This window comes from Cryptotermes secundus, unplaced genomic scaffold, assembly GCF_002891405.2.
Source record: "Cryptotermes secundus unplaced genomic scaffold, Csec_1.0 scaffold106, whole genome shotgun sequence".
Lineage (NCBI taxonomy): Eukaryota > Metazoa > Arthropoda > Insecta > Blattodea > Kalotermitidae > Cryptotermes > Cryptotermes secundus.
The window spans coordinates 1,498,141-1,517,300 of record NW_019734310.1 but is presented as its reverse complement, the minus strand read 5'-3'; the positions used below and the strand labels follow the sequence as shown (position 1 = coordinate 1,517,300).

The 19,160-nt window shown below is 39.5% G+C and overlaps 1 protein-coding gene across 1 annotated transcript in view; it reads right to left on the bottom strand.

Annotated features, from left to right (window-relative positions):
* Positions 1-19,160, bottom strand: part of LOC111868413 (proteasome adapter and scaffold protein ECM29) — a 59,510-nt gene that overhangs the window by 12,316 nt on the left and 28,034 nt on the right. The window contains exons 20-31 of the mRNA XM_023859020.2: positions 18,394-18,511; positions 17,793-17,963; positions 16,724-16,966; positions 11,927-12,048; positions 11,407-11,629; positions 10,806-10,962; positions 9,548-9,706; positions 9,283-9,414; positions 7,294-7,436; positions 6,196-6,359; positions 3,529-3,718; positions 532-667 (exon numbers count right to left, since the gene is read on the bottom strand). Coding sequence (XP_023714788.1) covers positions 532-667; positions 3,529-3,718; positions 6,196-6,359; positions 7,294-7,436; positions 9,283-9,414; positions 9,548-9,706; positions 10,806-10,962; positions 11,407-11,629; positions 11,927-12,048; positions 16,724-16,966; positions 17,793-17,963; positions 18,394-18,511 — 1,958 coding nt within the window. The remainder of the gene's footprint in view (positions 1-531; positions 668-3,528; positions 3,719-6,195; positions 6,360-7,293; positions 7,437-9,282; positions 9,415-9,547; positions 9,707-10,805; positions 10,963-11,406; positions 11,630-11,926; positions 12,049-16,723; positions 16,967-17,792; positions 17,964-18,393; positions 18,512-19,160) is intronic.

Sequence of the window (19,160 nt, the reverse complement as noted above, 5' to 3'; positions counted from 1 at the left end):
TTTTTTAGACGACATAGACCCTTCTTTCGTTCAAGTAAACACGCACCCACTGAAAGGACAGTTCCTTTCAACACGTTTCACAAACAACCGCTGGCGCTGTTTGTTCTTAGCTTTCCTAACCACTAAACCATATCATGTGTTTGGAATGTGTAAATTATAGTCAGCGTTGATACCACTGTGAGTCACGAGTTTATTTTTAGACTTCCTGGCATAGGAGGTGCAGTTGCATGCGTACATTCAGCGACTGCGTTCTCTCCATAACAGGGGAGTCCAAACTGCATAATTCTAGCGTGATCCTTTCAATTCTTATGCCATTTCGAAACTTAGCTTACAGCTTAACGTACACAGTACGTGAAACCACAGACAGGGGCATTTAAATACCACGGTACGACAAACGTCAAACCACCGTAAAGGGTTAAGCTACTTCCATTTAAGATGTTCTTCATTTTAGAGTTAAAATCCACTGATCCCCACAGAAAACTTAAACAGGTGTTTCATTGTATTTAGCTTACTGTCTGCCAGCAGTTTTACCTTGAGTGAGATGGTTGCTAGGCCAGGCTTTGCCAAGAGTCTCATAAGCAGTTTCAGTTAGCTGTGTAAGTATCTGCTGCCTCTGTGAGTTTGTTTCTGAGCTTCTTTCATCATCTGACTCCTCCGTTCCATTCCCCTAAACAAATTTAACCAATGAGAATGGATTAAATATTCAGTATCTCAATATCACTCTCATGCCTAGAATGTAAAATACAAAAACCAGCTTTCAAGTCATGTCTGGTTTATGTGGACTGAACTCCATGGTTTGAAGAAATGAGGCCTCAACTGTGCTCCTTTCTTTGCATTACGTCTTGAATGTTACATGTCTTGATGCATGCTGGTGTGCGGCCTACCTAATGTAGCAACTGATGGATCAAGCTTAAAACCAAAAGCTGCAGCAATACTTATTTGGAAGGAAGAGAGGAAAGAAGTGGTACATTAAATTCTTTACAAGAATCCTCAATGTGACAGTTCATAATTCATTCATAGTCTACTGCACCCAAAATAAAAATGTTTGTCAGAAGTCTACAGATCTGATCTAGGAAAAAAAATTAAATAAAATAAAGCTATCCTTGTAACAGGCCGTGAAAGCCCTATAGGGTTGTGACACGTTGAGGGTCACACATTTTCTAGAGAGTCGGCTCACAGATGGCGGTAAGGTTGTCAGCCTTACACACCAGCCACGCTTTACTCCACAGGGAAATTATTTAATTAATCCCTGGTACTCATTTCCGTTAGAGGCTGAGTAAACCCCAGTGTGGCCTAGTGTGGCTGGAAGGAATAGGTCAATTGAAAAAAATCCAATGACCTCAACAGGACTTGAACCCGCGACCTTCTGGCTTGTAGCACAGTGCAAAAGCCATTATCCAAACAATGAATGCTGAGATCTCCACCATGCGGCAAACCTTCAACCAATCCTCTATTCTAATGCCTTTTCAAGATATTTCTTTGAAATGATCCTACCTACCAAAAATAGGGCAAGGCGCTGAAGAAAATGTATTTATACAAAACTTGGTGCCTTGACTGTTAGGTAGAACTGTGTGATTATTCGTGCTTCAAGATATTCCATACCTGATGGGATTTCTGAGGTGGTAAGTTGAGCCAAAGGCCATACATACATTTTAAGTTCAGAGAATAGTTATTCTTTCTCTATTATATATTTATCATTCACCATTTTCAGTAGAAATCTGGTGGTAACCACACAGACAATTAGGATATCATAACAATTTGTAAGTGCGTGTAAAATTGATATTCTCTAGGGTTTAATTAACAGTATCTTGCTCAGACTTGAAAGGATTCTGACGATGGTGTATGCTGTACAGAACTATAAGGTTTATTTTGGACTCTATCCATCGTCTGTTATATAAGACAAAAAACCACGTTTCGGAGACTGGATCTGTCTCCGTCCTCAGGTGGATGGGGCAGGATAGACCTACTCAGTTGGGCCCATTAGAAAGAGCTAGTCTTTCCAGTGATTGAGACTAGCTCTTTCTAATGGGCCCAACTGAGTAGATCTATCTTGGCCCATCCACCTGAGGACAGAGACAGATGCAGTCTCCGAAACGTTGTGGTTTTTTGTCTTATATACCAGACAATGGAAAGAGTCCAAAATAAACCTTATAGTTCTGTACAATATCTTGCTTGTTCTATCAAATAGACATCATATATACTTCCAAAATTTTATATACGTAGGTCGTACCGAAAGTCATAAGCAACTTTCTTTTGCATGCAACCTGAAAACAGCAGACGAAAGAGAGTATGGTGGTAGGTGGAACCAGCTGTTGTGTTAACCTTGAGTGTCTTTGTGACATCAATAGCTTGCATCACATGACCAGTATCACTCCTAACAAAATGGCTGATATGTCGTTTTGCCAGGGTGCTGTCATCGAATTTCTTGTGAAAGAGGAAATCCCTGCTGCAGAAATTCACCAGAGACTTCAGCGTGCTTATGGAAGTGTGTGCATGGGTGTGAGCAGTGTTCGAAGATGGTGAAACATTTTAGAGATGGGAACACCAGCATCGAAGATGAGCCTCGGAGCGGTTGTCCCCAAACAGCCTCAACTGAACCCAACATGGAAGGAGTGGATGAGATCATTCAAGATGACAGGCGTGTGACTGTGGACACAATAGCCCGAAAACTTGGAATAGGGTACAGTGCAGTACATGAGATGATTGAAAGCTTGGGCTATAGGAAAGTTTGTGCTCGTTGGGTCCCACGGTTATTGACCGAAGACCACAAAGGTCAGTGAAAAGCCATCACATTAGAACTGCTGCACAGATATCGACACGAAGGTGATGAAAGCTGTTTCCACCATTTCAAGCCTGAAACGAAATGGCAGAGTATGGAATGGCACCACTTGCATTCTCCATCAAAAAAAAGAAGGTAAAGACAGTGCAATCAGCTGCAAAGGTGATGGGCACAGTCGTCTGGGATGCAGAGGGGTTTATTCAGGCTGAATTCCTGGAACCTGGGCAAACCATCAATGCTGCTCGTTATGTCCAGATGCTGCACAAGCTCCATCGTGCATTGGCGATAAATGTCCGGGACGAAACATCATCATCCTGCATGACAATGCTCGCCCCCACGCTGCTTGCTTCACATTGGAAGCAATTGCAAAGATGGGGTGGGAAGTTCTTCCACACCCCTCCTATAGCCCTGATCTGGCACCCTCCGGCTACAATCTTTTCGATTTGTGAAGGATCAGCTGTGTGGACAACGTTTTGAGACAAGGGAGGCAATTCAGAAAGTAGTGCATCAGTGTCTTCAAATGTCTGGAACGGAATTTTACAGAAGGGAAATTTTCAAACTCCCAGAACGCTGGGAGAAATGTGTACAAAGACGTGGTGATTAAGTTGCAAAATAAAGAAAGGTCTGTAGATTGAGGTGGTGTATTTGGTTTGTCAATAATAAAGCATGTTACTTCACAAAAAATCGTTGCTCATGACTTTCAGTATGACCCTCGTAATTCTCTCTTTCAACATCAAATACTTCCTTACCTTAGCTAATGTATCTTCAACAATGGAATAAACTTGGTCAAAGCGGTCAATATCTAAGGCAGAAAGAGCATCACCCAATGCTTTCAGAGCATGCTGCTTATAGGCCAGCTGTTCCTTACAACATTCTTTCAACATAGCATCAACTATCGTATCCACCACTGAACTGAGCTCTTCCTGCTTCAACTCTATCCTTAAAACACAACACAGCAAAAAATATAAACACATGCAATAAAACTTCACTAATTCGGAACTCCCGATAATTCAAACCTTAATGATCACACTGTTGCCAATGTAGTGCTAGCACAGAAGACAGTAGCCACATGTAGGTTCCACATCAAACATTAAGGCCATTTTAAAAGAGATTTAAAGTCAAAGCTTCCTAGATCTAGAAAATATGTCAAGAGAGAACAGATACACAAAGAGCTACCCTAAAATATTCTACATTTATGTGAACAGAGCGTATTAGTGCTTCAGTAGGTCTTCTTTTTACTTTCATTTTAGTGTTTAGTAGTGTATTTTCCGTCTTAAAATGAGCACCTCTATAATTTGGACTTCACTGACACAAGGGTTCACTCCCAGTTAGTATGAATTACTGAATTATGACAAGTGGGATATTTCAGTCAGTACAGTGACACACTACATGCAGGACGGCCAAGGAATAGTTGTCCAATTCTCAGAGAGGGCAAGAGATTTCTCTCTTCTTCGCAGAATCCAGAACCCACACAGCTTCCTATCCCATGGGTATTGGTGACTTTTTCTCTTTGTACAACAGAAGGGGCGAAGGTGACCACTCAGTCTCATCTAGTGCCCAGGTTACAAATTGTGGAGCTATACCTCCACTTCCTCATACATCTTCATGGTGTAGTGCTTAATTAATTATGTGCAGGGAAAACTCGCTTACCTTACTAGTTTCTATTAGTAGACATCTAATTCCACTCTGAAATATACCTTAATATTACAACTTAAAATGTGAAGAAAGTTAACTTTATGCAAAGGGGGAAATTCCACAAGTAAATATGGTACCATTGTCTGAACATTAACCACTCTCAATCTGTCTCTGCATGACTTTTACATATGCCCAAACTAAAACTTTTGCTAAGGGTCTCATTATGAATAACCTGAACACATTCAGAGAAATTTCCAGGTATACCACAGGCATTACAATGCATGAAGAAAGTAAGGCAGCATGCACTATATGAATTTAGTGATAGTTACATATTTCTTTACAGAATCAGTCTAGTTATTTAACTGCCAGACACTATATATATTTGAAGCTCCATTTCAATCTAATGTTTAAGTAATCATTAACTCCTTTCAGAGCACAATATAGCAAAAAGATGCCAAACAAATTATATGTTCATAACTACATCTAATGGACTTCCAATGACACAGATAAAAAGATGCTGACCCCATATACAGAGTGTTTCACGACTTTAGGGCATAACTACAGGAGGTGATTTCCTAGGTCTTTGTGATCAAAAAAGTTCATATAAACATGTGTCCAATTTTGGACGGTTACAGAGTTATGACCGTTTTAAACTCAGAATAGAAGGTAACAATTACTGACAACAAACGGAACAAAATAATAAACCAGCATAATACATGATACATTTAAAGTATGAATGTAACGTTAACTTCGTGAAATTACCTTTCATTTGAATTTATTGGTGCTTAAAGCTGATTTTCGAAAATGCCACCACCGGCTGCAACACAGGCTGCCACTCGGTTGTGAACTGCGCCGGACATACAAACCCTCCCCACCTTAGGTACATCTCAAGTGTCGAGATAACGAGAACGCTCTGTCTGTAGCTGGCTAAAAATAGTGACCCAACAGATGACAGACGCGGTTCACATGAGGGTGTGTACGGGAATGAAAAAACGGTCATAACACCGCTCTTTTCCAACCCGCCTTTGCTTGTATCGGCACAGTCGGAATGGTGCTATCCCTGCTCCACCTGTTTCTACCNGAGGAACAAGGTGAAAGATTTCACCAGGATATTAAAACTATGGAGGACCGCTACCAAGGAAGATGGGATACACACATGATGGCAGATTACTGCTGGAGTTTAAAAAGGGACTGTTCTAAAATACATTCAAGAAAGTCACGAAAAAGAAGCTTCCGTAGTGTTCCGTGACTATAGTTGGTTTGACTGTTATATATAGTCGATGATTTTTTCCTCTATCTTTGTATTTAATATAATAAAATAAAAATATAATTATAATATAGTAATAAAAATTCCATGTTGAGTTTTTTTATTTGATCCACTGATTTAACTTAAAATAGTGTAACGTATATTTCACCAAAATGTTATATCTTAAAAATTTGAGCTCCTAGGCAAAAACTAATGCCATATTTGAATTCAGGGCATCAAATTCATATGAAATCAGCTCCAAATACCCCGGCACCAAAACAGCTGTTGGCCTGTGTAATCATCCAAATAAATAAGGGCTCAGAATGATCAGCGTCAGTAGCCTTCCAAAATTGGACACATGTTTATGTGAACTTTTTTGATCACAAAGACCTAGGAAATCACCTCCTGCAGTTATGCCCTAAAGTCGTGAAACACACTGTATTTCATTGCATTTTTGTAAATAATATTTTCTTTGACTTACACTCAAAGTTTCAAGGTAATGTTAATCCAAAATACAAAACATCTATAAACATACTTGCAACTGGAGCAAATGGTAGCCAGGGCCTTTAGAAGGTTCTCTTTTCCATTCCATGTTCGTCCGTTTAAACCAGTCACTAGGATATTAATTAGTGAATTACGATGCTCAGTCGACATGGTTTGTCCAGTCTTGGTTGCCACAGTACTGACAGCATTTGCGGCCTAAATAAACACCAGTGGCTTAAATTCCTGATACCAACATGAAATTAAAACAGTAATTTAAAGTACTCTTTGTTCTTCAAACTTTAGTTTAATAACTTTATTTGTTCATCATATAATTTTTAATTTTATTAAAAAGGAACTCATTCACCACTGAATGAAATAAAAGACTAAATTAGAATACCATTGTATGCATAATATTTGAAGATATAGCCCTAAAGCAGTGGCATTTTCATTTTATTAACTTAGAGAACAGATTATTGCCATCAAACAAGTGTTCTAAGGTACGTGTACTTACTTCACATAATCATATTGCACCTTAATGTTTATGATCATATGCACAAGTACAATCAGATTCATGCCTACTTCAACAAAAACTATTTTACCACTATCTGCCCTTCTCTAGCTGACATTTTAATGATTACAGGGTAAATTAAACAGCATTGTCTATTTTATATTATGCTATGCCTGGAGGAAGCAGAAAATTACATAATTATGAGAATTGTAATTTCTTCTCTTCATCAATCATTATTATGACAGCAACATCTAGGAAGACTGGATGAGCAAGATGAGTATCACACATGGAATATATAAGAAAAGCATAAAATATCGTGATCAGAAAACAAGGGAAGAGATCACTTGGTAGAGGTCAGTAAAATGAGCCTAAGGAACAGAGTGGAAGGGTATAGAGTCCATTCATGTCTCAGGACAACCAGTGTCAGGCTCTCGTGGACACTAAATTTTTTGGTTCCAGAAATTGTGAGGAATTTCGAGTAACTGACTATCAGCTTTTCAAGAGGGATTCTGCTTAATGAACTTAGTTTTAGTTGCCTACTTCACATCAGAACACAAAGTAAACATCTTCAACAATATTAACATTCTCCCAACATTTCTTTAAAATTTCTGACATAATAAAAAAGAACATTATTTTGTTCACCTGAGCTTTCATTGTCCACGATGGAGATTCTAAAGCAAGTTTCAGCAGACCACAAATCTCAGACATATTTTGCCTGATTCCCGATTCTGGCCCTGCGGTTGCTTCATGCCATACATCTTCCCAAACATCAACACTGCTGCCTTCTGCAATGCAACCAATATGGCAGTAATGATTACAAAACTAACATGTTAATCTGCACACAAGCAACAGCTGTTACTGCACCTCTCTTGATAACTTGCATTTTGTTTCAGCATATAACATCAGCCACACATAATCATGACACTTTTAAAATTCGACATCAGTATTCTGTATTTAAATCCATTAAATTCACTTCTGATATTTATTATTAAATAGTAATATTCACATAAATATTATTAATTTTTAAATTACAGACATGTAGGGACAAGCTTAGGAAGTGAAGTTTTTGAGAAATCAAGAAAAAGTAGAATGCCTCCAAATACAGCAATGTGAACAAAAAGTTATGTCAATAATATTCTTCAAAGTCCGTAATAATTATAATGATCAAAAGAAGGATAATAAATTGCACGATCTCAAGTGCAACTGAACTGCCTACATTATTCGGTATCTGACTGTTAATTTTAAATTATTTTCAAAGTTAATCTGTAATTTCTGATCATCTACTGCCTTTCCACATTACTGCCCAGTACTATGGGGTTGACAATCAGCTTTAACTCAGAGATATGGTATTAACACTGAAATAATGTAGGTACAGACAGACAAAACTGTATTCAAGTGGCATTACAATAGTACAATGTATAGCCAATAAAGTTTAAAAAGTATAGATCCTACCTTACTTTCCAGCATTCTGCAAAATAAGACTACCACAAAGTCTACACATCCAGCATCTGCTACAGAAATTACTTAAGATTTTATCAATCATTTGACGGTGGATTCTCGACTGTACACTGCAAACACACACTTTGAATACAGCCGCCTTAACAAAAATTAATCAAAGTCCAGATATTACACTTCTCCCTCTTCAAAATAGTAAAATCCCCATTGGGCCACACCACAGCTCAAATGTTTTTTTTCTTTTTTATTACTAGCGAGGTGGGACTAAGTCCCTTGTACTGCGGCCACTTCTGGCCTATTGTACCAGCCCCAGATGATAGGTGAGGGTGATTGTGGAAAAGTTGGTAGAATGAAGATTGGCAGGGGAACCGAAGTACTTGGAGAAAACCCGCCCCAGCGCCACTTAGTTGCTGGCTTCACACCGCGGTGGCCCGGGTTCAGTCAAGTGGGATTTGTGGTGGAGAAAGTGGCGCTGGTGTAGGTTTTCTCCAAGTACTTCAGTTCCCCTCCCAATCTTCATTCCACCAATTGCTCCAAATCACCCTCACCTATCATCTGGGGCTGGTACAACAGGCCAGAACTGGCTGCAGTACAAGGGACTTAGTCCCACCCCACTAGCAATAAAAAAAAAATCCCCATTTATGATTCCTGAGAGACATGATGGACCTGAATACTCAGGTAAAGAGACTTGGACAGGGTCCACAAAAATCAGATGCTAAATTTAATTTAACAATAAATATAATTTCCATTGAATTTCTTAAAAGTATACCTGAAAGTACTGCATGCATGTGACCATTATGAAAAGTAAAACGTAATCTGAGTCCCTAGATGGATATAAACCCTTGCAAGTCATTGTTTGATTACATTGCCTTGGCATACTTATGTTAGAATTACCTCAGCCAAAGGCACCAGCTTGGTGTTAATCACTCAGCATAGCATTTCTGTCAGCATAAGGCACTAAGTGTAATATTATGAAGTTTGGAGGAAAGAACAGACCATTTCGCTGTTTATACCTGTGGTCACTTGAGGACAATCTGAAGAAACATTGTGGGGCTTCAGTGCAACTGCATTTACCCACTAGCAGCCTTGGCACTTCTAGTGATAGCTATATATGGCAGGATCTGGCTCAGAAAGGGTAAAAGGACTCTAATATAAATGCCAGTAATACCATCTTACCTGGAATTTTGTTGGCATGCATTGCAAAAAACACTAATGGTATAACAACTGAACTGTGTTCCTTCAGGATATCTTGATTGTGTTGACCAATTGCTTGCAACGTGTATGCACAAGCTGACCTCACAGATTCATCTATGAACATAATTTAAATAAATATAAATTATGTTTCTTACACCTAAATAACATTACTTACATTTTCAATTACATATAAAGGACAGATTTCATCATCTTCAGAACCAGAGCAAGATAAATTAACTATTATTACCTTCTTTCTCAAAGTACCAAGTCTTTATTTTAGCAAAGAGTTTTTCAAGACTAGAATCCTTGGCAGTGCTAACCAAATGGCCAATAGTGACAGCATAATTCTTCCTGATCACAGCGTTTCTGTCTGTCAGACCATTCACAAGGGCTGCCAGAAGTTTCCCTATGACAAGGCAAGAAAGTAAACAGGATCAGTGGTTCTTCACACCAACAACTTTTTACAATATTCTACAGCATAAGTAATCATTCTCCAAAACTGTTACACAGAATTGAATAATTTGAACTATATTATGCCTGTTATTATCCAACATACTACTATACAGACTTGAAATGTGGTCATGAGATAAAGAAGAATTATATTGGAAACATACAGCTGAGATGAGATTCCTCAGAACATGATAATCCAGACAGAATAAGAACTGAGGAAATGACACACAGAGCTCAAATAAGCTCTTAGAAGAAGACTGCAGATATCACAACAGGAATGGTCTTGCCCCATCATACAAACTGAACTGGAATACCGAGAGCAGTTTCAGAAACAGAAACAGGACTTGACTGGATGACTGAATAAGCCAATAAGCTCAAGTGAAGTGGGTATGAGTGTGAGAAAGTGTGCAGCTGTGCATGTGTATACATGCATGGACCCACACATACATACAGTTAGCAGGTGTAAATACAAGGCAGAATGTACAGAAGATGACAGTTAAAACGGCTATAAGAAATGATAAACTGGGAGAGCAAAAATGTCCTTTGACGATGATGAAGAAAACGTATCCAAGAAATGTTACATTCCTAATCAGTAAACTGTTTACTGTACTGAGCACTGTGCTCATCATTTCATACTAATCACAGAGAACAAGTGGAATCGCTGATTAAGTCATGACAAAAATGAATCAAAACTGACAGAAGGCATAAATAAGATCAGTGGTAACCATGCTGCCATAAACACATTAACTAGTCACACCATATTTCTGAGTCTACAAGATAAGATTTTTTACTCTCAAAAACAGTCTGAAAAATCAGTTCTTCATACGCCAGTGCATCTTATAAATGGGGAGTATGATAAAACTGAGGTATACAAATATCAGAACCACAGTTAAGCAATTTATAGATAATTAATTCTGTTATACTTAATAATAATTTTGTTCATCAAGCAAAAAAAAAAATTTAGAAATAATACATTTCTTAATTTCTCCTTCCTAAACCATTATCCATTTTATATATCAGGATATATAATAATTTTTACAACTAAGTATATTCACCTGAATATGGCTGCAATTCCTGCTTGAGATGGTAAGTCAACAATACTATTAGGTGGGCACATGCCACCCTTGTTCCAAGACCCACAGAACTCCTCATGAGTTCCAGCACCTTTGGTATCAGCTCACCTAAAATACTTGCATCTATATACTGAAGACACTGTGAATCATAAAACAGCTCTTTAGATTATACAACCATAACTTACGAAGTACATAATTAGAACCATACCTGTATTTCACTTTTGATCGGATGATGGTTAACTAGTGAACTACTAGATCTAGTTATGTGACATTTTGCATGGAAGTAGATTACAGTTCCTACAAACTCCATATGAAACCCTTTGTAGGAGTTAATAACAAAACTGGCAACAGTGAAAAACTCTGAAGACATATTGGAGAAATTGTGTGCAGCCAGAATTTGTTCTGGTGTAACACAGAAATAGATCATTAAACTGTACTATTAATTTATTGTTCCTATCAAATTCTGACTGAGGTATGTGAAGGAAAGTATACTGATCATCTTGTACTTGAAAGACAATTTAACATAACACACATGCATGCATACATTAACTACGTACATATTTAACTAAATGTCTGCAAGTACCTTTGCCACAGTTTCAGTGGTATAATGGCTCTTAGCAACCGAAGCTCTCACAGCATCTATCACTTCCTGCGTCTGGCGTTCCGCCCCAAACTGTACGCTCAGTTGACTAAGGCCACGAGATTCCAATTCTCCAGTAGCTTCAAGGAGAGCAGGTATAAGGAGAGGGAGATGAGGCTTCAGCAGAGTCCCAGTTGATCCCACCAGCTGTGATATGCTTTGCAAACTATAAATGAGGACACAAGTTTCAATTTTCACATATCTGCAAATGTGAGGATATAATATGACTCACAGCAATAATGCAACTCTTACTATGACCCATGAGAGTACTGTAAACTCTTACAACCACAACACATTACCACGAAACTTAAAAAAATTTCACAGCAACAATATACAAAGTTCAGATACAAATTAAAATTAAATTATACACTACTACAAAATATATGACTAAAAGATTATCTTGGCTTCTTTCTCATTCCAATAACATAGTTAAACACAGCTTCCTACAGCAAAAATTTCATACCTAATTGCTCGTACTTCAGACACTGGATTACAGATTCCTGAATTAAGCAGGACAGGCAGAATTGTTCGCAGCATTTCCTCACCAGCCTTCCCACTGCTCACATCACAACAACGAACAAATAACTGGAACATACAAACAGATGATTCAAGAGCATCCCACAAGCTCTCACTATCAAGACAAGAAGACATGAGCACTCAGTTCTGGAACTAAGATTCCTCAGCATCTTTTTAACCTTTATGGGACGGGCCATTTAAATTCTGGTAGTGGCAGCAGGACGGAGTTAATTTAAATGCCCGCCATTGTAAAGTAATAAAAACTGTAGTCATGTTACTCAAAATGCTGTGATTTCTACAATTTTTTGTGATAAACGAACGAAATAAACGCTACTTTTATCTAGAAAGTATATAGAATCAGATACTGTAATTTACAGATTTCAGAATCTGTAAAAATTGTTACATTGATTCCAAAAATAATTTTGCCCCAATTTTGAGTGTCTGTCTATAAAAATGCATAAAGCTTCTGCACAAAACCTTCCTGCAGTATAAATGCATGCTTCTGACTCACGGTCTGACTATGTGTTATCTGGAGGAGAGAGAATGTTTGTTTTCATTGCACATTCTCCAGTCTGTGGGCTTCTTGTATACACAAGTGTGGGCAGTTCTTATCCTACATTGCCTTATGAAACTCTGTTTATTCATGTATGTTGGACTATCCACACAGAGGCAGTTCTTGGAATATCACCTCATACCACTTACTTCCACTTCCCTTCAGAATAAACTGTAACGCATTCTGAATGGTGTGATTTACAAGCGGCCTCTGAATTTAGACTTCTTCATTGCGAAAATGGGCCATGGTGCATAGTTGAAATTGCGATGATTTATAAGCGTTATGAATAGAGGACACCACTCGCCATCACTGGCTTACTTCATGCTAATACGAGACTAACATTGCATGTGCGCGCTTTGCGTGGAAAACAGAGTTAATTACGGACAAAGTGCATGAATTGCAACGTCGGAATCTGCATTCAGTGACATGCAACATTCAGTTAGATGATGCAAGAGGGAAGACAGTTACTTATAAAGCTGGTGTCCAAAAATAATGTAAGTAGAACAAGAATTTCTATCTTAAAATTAGATTTTAAAACACTGTGCACATGCGTGGACTGCGCATACCCATACGGTCCCTTTTGGCCACTCGGCTTTACTTTAAAGGTCCCCATACGGTGTAATCTAAAGTATAAGAGAATTAGGAGGTTCTAAATTTTAATGCAAGCAAGCATATCACACACAATTAAATGAAGCAGACAGCAAAAGCAAAATATATGTATCTATCCCACAGAACTTCTAGTACAATGGAAATTATGACTAAAATTATTTTAATTATATTAACAAAGCAGTCCAATTCAGATGTATACTATCAAAATAAAATTCCTTGCCACCAGTGTCACTGGCCCTGCCCTTCACACTTAACAATTTGGCCGAATGAAGTGACAACAGCCTGAACGCCCAGAGCTAGATAGGTGCCCAACCATGTATTGTAATCTTGAACACTGGGGCATCTGTGACTACTGCCAGGCTGAGGCAAACATGTACATTCATTTCTAGCATCTCCCTCATCTGCCGTACTCATCTGACTTTGCCCTTTGTGACTACCATATCTTTGGGCCACTGAACGAAGTTCTTTGTGTACTTTCAGACCTGATAAAGTGCACGAGGTGATGCAAGAGTGGCTACACATGAGTCTTAATGATTTTTTCATGAGGAATCCAGGAATTTGTGAAGTATTGGAGGACACGCCTGGAACGCAATGGGGACTATGATCAAAAATGACAAAGCTATGCAGAACCTATGTAAGTTTTGAGGTTTTCATGGCGATGAATATGAAGAAAGTCGTCTTCTGGGATCTGGTGCTGTGTATTCTTTGTTTCAGCCGACGTTTCGGAGGAACGTATCGCTTCCATCTTCAAGGCAGGTGAAGAATTGCGTTGCGAATACAGAGAGCAGTAGCTGTAATGATTAGGAAGTGAAAAGCGCCACTTTATATAGTAGGAAGTAGGCAGGGGGGGTGGTTAGGGAGAGGGGACCAATTGGAAGAGTGAACAGCGATTAAGGCCATATATGGTAGGGGGGGAAACGGCCAGTGAATCCAGGCAACTTGGAGGTCAATGGCATGGAGGCTGCAGTTAGACAAGAAGAACCGGTTGGCTGGGGACAGGTTACTGACGTCAATGACATGATTAACAGGGGACAGGCTACTGACGTCAATGACATGAAGAGAGCAGTAGCTGTAATGATTAGGAAGTGAAAAGCACTACTTTATATATAGGAAGTAGGCGGGGGGGGTGGTTAGGGAGAGGGGACCAATTGGAAGAGTGAACAGCGATTAAGGCCATATATGGTAGGGGGGGAAACGGCCAGTGAATCCAGGCAACTTGGAGGTCAATGGCATGGAGGCTGCAGTTAGACAAGAAGAACCGGTTGGCTGGGGACAGGTTACTGACGTCAATGACATGATTAACAGGGGACAGGCTACTGACGTCAATGACATGAAGAAGAGCTGGGGTGACTTGGTGGAGTTCTCTTTAGGGAAGAGATGAGAGGCTTCCATGACTTGTTGAGACAAAACCGTTTCCTTGTTCATGTTGTTCGGATGGAGCTCGATCTCAATGGCCTCCATGATTATGTGATCCAGGTAACGGCTCTTACAGGTAAGTATGGCGGTTTTGCGAAACTGGATACAATGGTCTAGCTCGATGCTGTGTTCAGCTACGGCTGACTTGTCTGGATGTTCTAGGCGTAAATGCCGTTGATGTTCTTTCAACCTGGTGTCCACAGAATGGCCCGTTTGCCCAATGTAGACCTTGCCGCACTCGCATGGGATTCTGTAAATTCCCGGTGTCCTCAGTCCCAGGTGATCCTTGACAGGCCGGAGGAAATTAGATATTTTCTTAAGGGGTAGGCCAACTGATTTGATGTTGTGTCGAGACAGCACTCTGCTGATCCTGTTGAAGAAGGACAAGAAGGCGACAGTGTCTCTGTGGGTCATCATGTTGATTGTAGTTGGGATGGCGGTTGAGGGCCCTGTGGATCTGCCGGTTGCTATAACCATTCTGTCTGAAGATGTCCTTCAGGAACTCCAACTCCGCATGCAGACTGTCTTGATCGCACAGAGCTCTGGCCCTGTGTACCAATGTGGAAAGAGCTGCCTGTTTACTGGAAGGGTGATGATGGGGCCTGGCACTGAGATACAGGTTGGTGTGGGTTTGCGGTATACTCTATGGCCTAGAGAGCCGTCGGGTAATTTCCTCCGGCCTGTCAAGGATCACCTGGGACTGAGGACACTGGGAATTTACAGAATCCCATGCGAGTGCGGCAAGTTCTACATTGGGCAAATAGGCTGTTCTGTGGACACCAGGATGAAAGAACATCAACGGCATTTACGCCTAGAACATCCAGACAAGTCAGCCGTAGCTGAACACAGCATCGAGCCAGACCATTGTATCCAGTTTCACAAAACCGCCATAATCACCTGTAAGAGCCGTTACCTGGATCACATAATCATGGAGGCCATTGAGATCGAGCTCCATCCGAACAACATGAGCAAGGAAACAGGGTTTTGTCTCAAGAAGTCATGGAAGCCTCTCATCTCTTCCCTCAAGAGAACTCCACCAAGTCACCCCAGCTCTTCTTCATGTCACTGACATCAGTAGCCTGTCCCATTAATCATGTCATTGACATCAGTAGCCTGTCCCCAGCCAACCGGTTCTTCTTGTCTAGTTAGTTAGTTACTTGGAGAGGGTGGGTTTCCCCATGCACCGCGACCAGTTTGATCTATTGTGCTTCCCTCTATGATATTCTACCAGTCTCTATACCCTACCAATACTGGTGCTTACCATCAGTCCCAACCAAGCCAGCGAGTTTGGCCTCTACTGGCTTGGCGGTATCTATAATGCTTCCCCCATCTATCAGAGGCGTTAGAGACTACTGTTGGGCGGGAAATGTCCTTGAATTTGGCTCAGTGACCTCCTTTGGAGATATGAGGTTCTTTTACGTGCTGTAAAGCTACGACAAGGGACCCACGGAGGACTTGTTCCCCTGAATTTTTCCGCCCTTAAAAATTCCACAACCTCTGCCAGGTTTGAACCCGCGTACTACGAGTCATGAGGTGGGAATGTTACCTCTAGACTACGGAGGCCGCTTTCTTCTTTTCTAACTGCACCTCCGTGCCATTGACCTCCAAGTTGCCTGGATTCACTGGCCGTTCCCCCCCCCCTTCGCCCCTCTGACCATAGATGGCCTTAATCGCTCTTCACTGTTCCCATTGGTCCCCTCTCCCTAACCACCCCCCCTGCCTACTTCCTATATAAAGTAGCGCTTTTCACTTCCTAATCATTACAGCTACTGCTCTCTCTATTCGCAATGCAATTCACCTGCCCTGAAGATGGAGGCAATACGTTCCTCTGAAACTTCGGCTGAAACAAAGAATACACGGCGCCAGATCCCAGAAGACGACTTTCTTCTATGCAGAACCTATTTGCATTAAATTAGCTGATAATAAAATTTTAAGGTTCTCATTTCACTCACTCACATATATATAAAATTATTATATCAATTTAATACAATACCATCACTACCAGTGAAGTTCATACACAGTTTTTATTTTTAACTACTTACATACCTCTAATATCCTATATCATGTATGATCCATGGATATGAAGTAAATAAATAATTAAAATCGAAGTCAATAAAGATATTTACAATACCTGCCTTCATGAGAATTAAGTAGAATATTTCAAACCTTTGATAACACCTTGGTAGTATTTCCTGCGGCTTGCCTTGTCCCCTCATGAACATCATCCATGACACGAAACAGCTGCATCCACAGTGATGGAAAGCTATCTACAGAATCAGACAGGCTCTTGCTGCCACCACCTCGAAGGAAGTCTGCCAAAGCAAGGCAGCAAGACATGCGGACACGCCACTGAGGTGATGTTAGGTTTGCTAATAGATCAGCCAGGATCTCCTTATGGTACAAGTCAATCTGAACACAAAAACAATGCAAACAAGGCAATAAAAATGCAAGTGAAAAAATTTCACTCTGGTACATAAATTATCTTGTTTAATACCATTGTTTCCCAATTCTGTCAGTAACAAATTATCAAGAACTATCCATAGCAATTTATTTCATGTTGGCCTATGGTTAAAAGACTTTTCTTAACCGTAAAAGACCAGTTAGCAATTTCACTGGGATCTGGCTAAGAAAATCTGCATACAACCATCAACTGTTTAAAAATCTGAAAGTTTAAGACTATATATATATATATATTCTACAGACAGTCACACCTACTTAGATCATGTTGTCCTATGAACAGCAAACAAATTCAGAACATTAAAAATGTTTGCAATATGAACTATTAATATACCTCTCCTATACAGCATGTCCCAGGAGGAAAGGTCAATATTCTGGGAGGCCACAGTACCAGTCATTCTAAGCAAAGAAGTATGTACACGTGTCCCATTCCGAACAGTTTCCATGATAGAGCTATTTCACACTATGTCCTCACATGAGTTGCAAAATGCATTGATGACAGTGGAATTTTAGAAAATGTATTATACTAGGCAGGCTGTACCGACTTTGTCACTTGAACAATAAATGCCGGTATTAGAAACAGTACATTATATCTCTCTTATCAACAATTTTGGAACTGTACAGTGAAATAGCTCTATCTCAAAAACCGTTTGAAACAGGACACATGTACTTATACATTTTTTTTTTTTTTTTGCTTAGAATGGCTGATACTATGACCTCTCAGAATATTGAACCCTGTAATACTGCTTTTGTCTTAACCAAACATGTCATTACTTACAGTCTTCTGTGTTTCTGGCACAAGAGCATGCCATATGCTGGTCATGGAGTTCTGAATCTTTGGAGTTGGATCAAACTGATAGCGATACAATCGTGGGATAATCTTGGGCAAATGCTGGGAGAGCTGTTCTCCAGCTGATGATGCTATGGTTGAGAAACCAAATGCTGCACCCTGTACACATAATGCCACCAACCTCTTAGCACATCATTATAACAGCCTCCAAAGTAGCTTTGTTAACAATCTCAGTTGTTGCCATGACACCCACCCTTGTATTGCTGCTATGTTTCCAATTAGAATTCAATTCCCACAATCATTTAAAGTGTAACAGATGTAAATTATGCCTCAAGATACACAGCACTTCAGTAGCCTTAGAAAGACCTATATAAAAGGTGAAGGTCAACAGTTACCAGCTGCTGAAACCCATAACTTCCTCACAGAAGTGAAAAAGAATTCATACAAGTTAATAAAAAATTCATTATTCTGCTCCTGTACAAAGTCAGGCTGTGCACTGGCAAACACAGTCCGTCAGTAATAACATTCTGTGCTTTTCATACTGGGTCACACAATAAAGCCTTTGCAGTAATGATGAGTATTGTAATACCTTCTTTGAGTTCCATATAGCATTGTGATTAGCAAGTTGCATAAACTTGTATATAAGATCAGGCTTGTTCAAATCAGAAGCCAGAGAGCATAATTCCTTGTAAGTTGATAAGTTACCACTGAAACAAACAATATAGGAGTATTAATGAATACTGAAGGGTTAAAACAAATTAAAATGATTTTAATAACTACATATTATTAATACATAGAATGTCACAAATCTCTCTTTAACAAAGACCAAAAAGAAAATTCTGGGTCCTGGAAATATACCATATATAACATCTACATAAACAATTCCAATTTAACAGAATCCAAAATTTACTCAGGTAAGTTTTAGCACATGTAAGCACCAAAGCTGTAAATTTAGGCAAGCAAGCACTCACATAAGCTTACATAAATTATGGCAGTCTAGCTGTAGATTTACCCTCAGTGAATAAAGTGGAACCCCCATTTAGTCTACCTCAGTTTAAGGTTTTCCTTCACTTAACATCCAATTTCAGCGAAATAATGTTAATATTTTCAGTGATCAACTTCATTCAAATTTTCCTCACTTTCGTCTTCAAATCCATTGCTCCCCAAAGAAAGCTTCTAAGTGAAAGTTTCACTGCTTTTTCAAACAGCAAACAACACTTAACATTGAGCTTCTACTGATGACTCACAATGGCATATGATAAGGGACATCCTGCTGTATATCACATGTATGTTCATTATGTTGAAGAAGTATTCCATCATGCATCTATTAAAATATCAAAACCTCTTCTGTCATCA